We start from the raw sequence: 7,111 nt of genomic DNA on the forward strand, positions 1-7,111 counted from the left end.
TTTCTGTTAACTTCTCTTTAGGTTTTATCATTCTAGTAGATAAACATAACACTTGAACTACTGCAACGTGTTATATAGCATGTTATATGTAGCCAGGAAAATACTTGAAGGGCTTTCATTTTTTGCGCAGATCATTTGTGTTCTCATGTTGTGCAGCTGGAACTGTCATTTACAAATTGGGTGAGATATTTCAAAGATCATAGTGAGATAGTTTAACATTATGAAGATAAAAATATGTAAATTAAGGGAAATCTCCTTTTCCCCTTCCGTAGCCATATCCCAGTCTTACTACTGACTATGTCCTTTTTTTCTGATCTTGAAATAGCTCTCAAAAGAAGTTGTTGGGTTGCTTTTTTAATAAGGAAAGATTTAACTTTGTTGTTAGCAATGACGTTTAGAAGTAGAAATGATCAATATTATGCATCACTGTTCAGTTAGAGATTTGTGCTTTATATTGATTTTTATTTTTTTTTATTCTTAGTGCCCTCAGGCTATGTTCATTTGAGTGAAAATGATACGTTAACTATATATATAGTTAGTTAGTCATATATAAATAGATTCAACAGTATTTTTAAAAACTACATCTGTAATCACTAAGAAACTGGTTCTTGGAAATATTTTAATACATAGGTTTTACCAAAACCTAACCTAAAAAGGTGAGAATTTCCAAAATATAAATATATTGTTTCTGTTAAGATTCTTTCTTTTGTGTTTATTTGCATGCTGGGCCTTTTTACAGTGCTCTGTTCTGCTTATAATATACTTCCTAATTCTGAAATATTCTTAACCAATTGCCTGATTTCTAGAATGTTAATAATTCTGCTGAGGTCAGTGGACTTCTCATATACTTAAACCAGAGTGTTTGTTTAAGCATGATCTTCAGGTGGAGCCAAAATTTTATTCTGAACAGTAACTGTCTTAAGTTATTTAACTGTAATTGATAACATAGGGCCCAAGCCTATCACCCTCTCCTAGATGAGGAATCTATTTTAATATTAGATAAGTACTTTCCTTGGGATTTCCAGAGGGGGGGGCGGGGCACATAACTTTTATGAATAGTAATTGAGGGCTCAGGCACCTAGGTTGTGTTCTCTTTTGGGCTGGTTTTCTTTCCAGCAGCCTACACATAGTCCTGTGCATTCTGATTGCATTATCCACACATTTGATAGTTTTATATGGAAGAGGGGGTTTTCCTATACATCAATGGCTGCTCCATGTGGTTGCACTTATTAGCAGCAAAACCCACCCCGTTATCAATTTACAAAGTGAATGCTCTTCTGCAAAATCCTAATGGTGAGAAAATGTTACTTGGAGGTACTAGAGCTGAATTTCCATGTGAAGTGAAATGAAGTCAAGTACGTGAATGTCAGCAAACTTGTTTATAGAGGCGGGCGGTAAAGCATACATTATTTAGAAGGTTGAGTCATGAGGCTGGTCGGGTCGGGTTTGTTGTGTTACATCTGGCATGTCAGTCAAAGCTGGGGCAGCTGCCGCCTGTCACTAGAGCTCTGGTGGGACATTGTCCATCCCTCAGCGGCAGCAGCCAGCAGCCCCCAGGAGTTTTATGAAGAGCGCTTTACCTGGGTGTATGCGCATTTTCAGTATTATCATCGCAACCACTTTTGGTGCTTTTTTTTGAGACCAACAGAAGATGGTTTCATAGAAGGTCTGGTATTTTTTTTAATATAGGCTCTTATTAGACAAAATATTTGAGGAGGAGTAGTGTTTTGTTCGTTTCTGGAAAAGAAAAATTTATATTTAATATTATAGACAATTTTGTGTCTGTTCTGGTATTTACTTTGTTTCAGACCACCTTAAACTACTTCAAAAAGTGATGTTAAAAGTTGAAATGCAGTCAATCAAAGCAAAATTCAGTAAATCCTGAGAACATCATCATCCACTAAATCCTTGCTAATTTTTAATTATTTTCTTCATATGTTGCCACATGAAAGATCTGTATGCACTAAGAAAAGTAATGTGAAAACTGTATCTATTACTATTAAGTGCAAATCTATGTGTTTGAACTAAGAGTACACTTATATCACCATGCTTGCACTCGAATTCAGTAAAAAAGTGGAAGTTCTGACGGCAAGTTCTAACGGATGTCCTTTTGGTGAAATTAGTGGTCATTTTGGACTGAAGCTTTGCCCTTGCACTCAAAGATGAATCTGTGATTTACTGAAAGTTGGCTATTGCTTTAATTATGTTCCTTCAATTTAGACTTTCTCAAAAATAAATCTAAATTTGTATTTCAGGGCATAGCTTTTTATCCCTCGCCAACTGAAATCATGCCAGTTAGTTTCCTCAGGTAAAAAAACAAACAAACAAACAGAAAAACCAACAAACAAACAAACAAGCAACAAAACAAGAAAACCACACCACCACTGTGTCGCCTTCCAAAAATAATACTAGCCTTAGGTTTTGATAAAAGCACAGCATGTCTTTTTGATGGGGGAAATGAGGTTGAGTACCAGGGGCTTTAGCTTTCTTACTGAGTGGAATGTCTCCCCCCACCTAGGGCATAAACCTGCTGGTCCACACTTCTTCTGTGGCTTGTAGTTCACACCTGTTGTGCAGTAGGATAAGGACAGGAGGGAGGGATATCTCTTGGGAATTTGGAATGAACGTTTATTTGGACTCTGGAAGACAGAGACAATAATTCTATCTGTCTGCTGTGGTGGAGAGCACACAAAAAAACAATCTGCCTCCCTCCAGCAAGAAGGGAGCTGATAAAGCAGGGTAGAAGAGTCTTATTCATGGTGAGGTGTGGAGCAGAGCAGCAGGACAGAAAACTGAAGTATCTACTGAGAAAAGGACAAATTACTTAGTACAATGTGACTCAGCTTCTATGAGCTACATCATCATTTCCTTGGTTTATATCCATTAAAGACTTGCTTTGCATTTTTAAGTCTTTCAGTAAAAATAAGGGCGCTTATTCAGTGTTCAAAGACCATCGTGTAAGGCATCACTACCGATAGTAAAGAGTAGGGTCTGCACGTGAATTTTTGTCATCTCTTCTCTGCGCTTCTCAGTGTATGTCCCAACACTGTTTAACTAAAAACCTCAGTAAATGTGGTTTTGTTGTTTTATTTTAAGAAAAGACATTACAGATCAAGATGTATTTATTTTAAAGTATTTTTCAGCCTTTTTAAATGCCAGGCCAAATGTGTCTCAATCTGCAATGTGTGTGTGTGTATGTGATGAAAGGGAAGGATAAGGGTGTTTGTGTTGTGTAACTACTTGGACTTGATAATTTCCTAATTTCTGGAAAAAACTAATTATTCTTAATCATGAAGTTCATAGACAAGAGTATGTAAAGTTTATTTTAGATTTGATTAAAGAATATTCATATTGATCTAGTATTTAAAATGCTCATTGTTGTTTTACTAAAGTGCCATTCATTTTAATTTGAATGAAAATGGCAATAAAAATGGCAGTATTACAGCACTCTCACTTATTTCTAGGGAACTTTCATGGTAAAAAACATCTTTCATTCATAGTCAGATTGGATTTGAGCATGAGATGAGATCATCGGTCTGAGAAGTAATTTACATTTTGAAATTTTCCTTCTAGTTTTGCAGTCTGTTCCGGGAGATGCATTTATACAGATAGACTCTAGGTTTATGTGTATGTGTCTGATTGGTGACGAGTTGAGAAGGTACTCACTTGAGAAACTGTTAGCTGTTGATTTTTTTTATCAGAAGTTTTGTTCACTCATCAATGCAAAAGTAATTAAAAATCATAAATATGTCAAACGCTCAGTTCCCGCTAAAGGGTGTTACAAATCTACCTTTGTTTGAACTTCCCAGGTTTTTATCTTTCATTGGTGGAAACACAAATGAGATAGGAAAAGCAGATATGCAGCAAAAAGTAAATGCAGTCATTCAAAAGGAAGGGCTGGAAGGTACAGCCAAGAGGCTAAATACAACGGTGCACACACTGCAGCTGATCATTGATGGTCTGACTCAGCCTGAAGGCTTTGACATCCGAACAGGTAAACCTTTGTTTTGAAGGCTGTAATCTCAGTTTGGTTGTTCTACATAGCAGTTCTGAAGGAGCGCATTCTCTTCTAAAGTCAGTAGCAGGATTTCATGGACATGGAACTCCATTTCTTTTCTCAGGAAAGGTAAAAGCTATATCATTGTCAGATGTTTCTTTCCAGCTCAGTAGGTAAGGAGTGTGAATCCTGTCTTAAGTCATGGCATGTTCAGCCATAGGAAGGGGAGTTGTATGGCTGTTAACAAATGAAATAGTTTCAATATGTTGACTCTGTACTGATTAAATCTGTGCTGGCCCTCCACCATGGAGGGAAATGCTGAGACCAAGCTGAAACAGTAGTAATAAATGTCTGTGGAACAATAGTGCAGTAGTGCGTAGTTCTGTTCTGTTATTGCACCAGTTCCTGGAGACAAGTGTAACTGGAGCACATGGCTCATGTGCTACTTTGGTTAAAACTTTGCAGTAGTGCTGAACAGTTTGAGGTGGAGGGGAAGAAAGAAGAGGTAAGCAGTGGAGTAAAACATCTGGAGATGCTGCTGTTTAATGAAACTTACAGCTGGATACTCTTACAACAGCAAGAGATAAAGGTAGGCAGCAAGGATGTAGGCTTGTAATAACAAATAATACACTTATGCTTTAAAATAAAGTAACTTTTCTGTCCCCCTTTTTTGGATTCATTAGTGGTTTCCTTGCAGATTTTATAAGTATTTCCCACTAATGATCTTGAAAATGTGTATTTTCTAGATCTCCATTTGTTTTGGTGGTTTCACATCTAAATTACACTAGGATGGGCTATTAACATATGAAGATATAAAAGCAAAAGAGAATCTTCAGTGGAAAGACAGTATTGCCTGCTTATAATCATGCCTTTGTGATTTTTAAGTTGTCAATGCAAAGCAGTTGTTGATCATACGATGTCATAGGAAGCAGTTGATTGTGTGATGTCATAGTGCAGATGAACAAGCAAGCCTAAGAACAGTGCATTGTTGACTTTTCTCTTTAGAATGCGATGAGACTGAGTATTCACCTTCTTGTATATAAATTGCTACCAGAATAAAGTTTTAGGTATAATTTGGTTAGCTCAAGTCAGTCACCTCAAGTCCCTTCTCTCTAGCTCCAAGAAAAATTAAGGAATCTTTCAGTCACTAGCTAATATACTACACACCTCTGATCCCCTGTGATAGTTTCAGAGTTCACTACACTTAATACTCCATTAATCATAGTCTTTTAAAGTGATTCATAAAATACAAGAAATCAGTTGTTTATCACAGACGGGTCTTTATTCAAAAAATGTAATGAAGCAGTATTTGGGACCTTACAGCTACCTTGGGATGACTTCTTAATTAGAAACAATCAGCTGGAAACAGCCCTTAGAAAAAAATACAAGGTTTCTCTCCAGTGTCTTATTTTTGTTTCTTGTTTCTTGTTACAGATTTTGATAAACCTGACTTCAAGAGAAGCATAGTCTGCTTTGAAGACTTATGTGTTGGTGCTGTTCTGACTGGAAAAGTTGAAAACGCAACACCGTTTGGAGTTTTTGTTGATATTGGTGTGGGAAAAGCAGGTTTGATTCCAGTGCGAAACATAACAGAAGCAAAACTTTCTAAAGTGAAGCAGAGAAGAAGCCTGGGGTTAGGTCCTGGAGAAAGAGTGGAAGTTAAAGTGCTTAATGTTGATATTCCTCGACTGAGGATAACATTGGATCTTATTCGTGTTTTATGAGAATGTTTTTTTTATGATTGAGCCTTTGTTTTAAAGGTTAAGTAATGTCAGCAAGGTTCTGGAGATTCAGGCATTTAATGAGTGCTGAAAATGAACAAATCTTGAAACCTTCAGCCTTGCTTCTTTTTTTTTTTTTTTTAATCTAACAGTTTTGCCACATTTCTTGAATCCTTTCTGTTAATAATGGTTGAAACAACTTATTGGATTACCTCCAAGCAACCTTGTTTTGTCTGCAGAGCAAATGAAATTCCAGTGGACTTTCAGACAGATCTCTTATCTGTTCTGTCTGGGCAAGACTTGCTGTCTCAATCTTTAGTCAGTACTGCACAAGCAGATATATCTACTGGTCCCCTTCAAAAAACAGCCATTCAGTTTGCCTGTTTTATGCTTGGAAGTCTAAAAGAGGGTATGTAGTTGTAGAAAAAAAGTGATTGCTAAGTTAGTCAATGCTCACGTTGCTTTGAAAGTAGACTGAAAAAGAGCATCTGCTAATACTATTGATGGTCTGGAAATGTTCGCCTTTAGTTTATTTGAGGAACATTATTAGATCTGCTTACCTGTCTTATTATGGCTTGTTCAGTTATCAACTAACACACCTGAATGTACCTTGGGGTTTAAGGAACTTTTCTCAAGGGTGTCAAAAGACATTTATGTTGTTCTATACCTGTGCAAAATAAAAACATTTCTGGCCATCTTTTCTCAGTGTACTGGTTCTACAGTTGATTTAACAGTCCTAGCTCTCTTTCTTTCCAACGCGTGTTCCATGAGTAACACTTCACCTTAAGGATGCAGCTTGTGAGGATGCACTTGTCTGACCTTCTGGATGGTATGCGCTTTCCTGGGCTTTAATACTGAACTACAGCCCACGGCCTGATGTTGTTCCTGATTTAATAAAATAATTCTAGTCTGTCTTGGACTCCTTTAACTTGACATTAATTTTTTTTTTTTCCATCTTTGATATAATATATTTTTCTACCTATTTTGAGTGGAGAACAATTATACCACACTTGTCTTCACTCACTGTGCTTGTGAAGGCATGATTCTCCATAAAAATTTTGCTGTTCGTAGATGCTTGCAGAAGTTTTCTAGACTTCTGTTTTAATAAGAATGCTCATTGTTTCGGTGGTGTTTTTTCTGGTGTTTCAAAGGGTTTACCAATTTGGTCAAGTTTGCAAAGGCAATGGTATAGTGGCAGAAGAGCCTTCAGCCACAGCAGGTGTATGTGGCCTTTCCAGGGAATTTTTGGTGTATTAGACATTTATTCCTTTGAAATCATCAAACTTGCCTGAAAACTTGGCAGAAACTCCAGTCTTTTAACAGATGAGCACAGACAGCACCTATAGCAAAAGTCAAACATCTTTGACAAGGTTTCTAACTACAAATGTCCAAA

At 36.8% G+C, this 7,111-nt stretch overlaps 1 protein-coding gene across 4 annotated transcripts in view; it reads left to right on the forward strand.

The window, feature by feature from the left end:
• The window catches only part of SRBD1 (S1 RNA binding domain 1), a 128,394-nt gene extending 121,976 nt beyond the window's left edge, over positions 1-6,418 (forward strand). For all 4 annotated transcript variants that reach the window (XM_055816359.1, XM_055816361.1, XM_055816362.1 and 1 more), the window contains 2 exons: positions 3,810-3,994; positions 5,432-6,418. In XM_055816359.1, the coding sequence (XP_055672334.1) occupies positions 3,810-3,994; positions 5,432-5,721 (475 nt within the window). In that variant the 3' untranslated portion in view covers positions 5,722-6,418. The remainder of the gene's footprint in view (positions 1-3,809; positions 3,995-5,431) is intronic.
• Positions 6,419-7,111: the final 693 nt, after the last annotated feature.

This window comes from Falco peregrinus, chromosome 11, assembly GCF_023634155.1.
Source record: "Falco peregrinus isolate bFalPer1 chromosome 11, bFalPer1.pri, whole genome shotgun sequence".
NCBI lineage: Eukaryota > Metazoa > Chordata > Aves > Falconiformes > Falconidae > Falco > Falco peregrinus.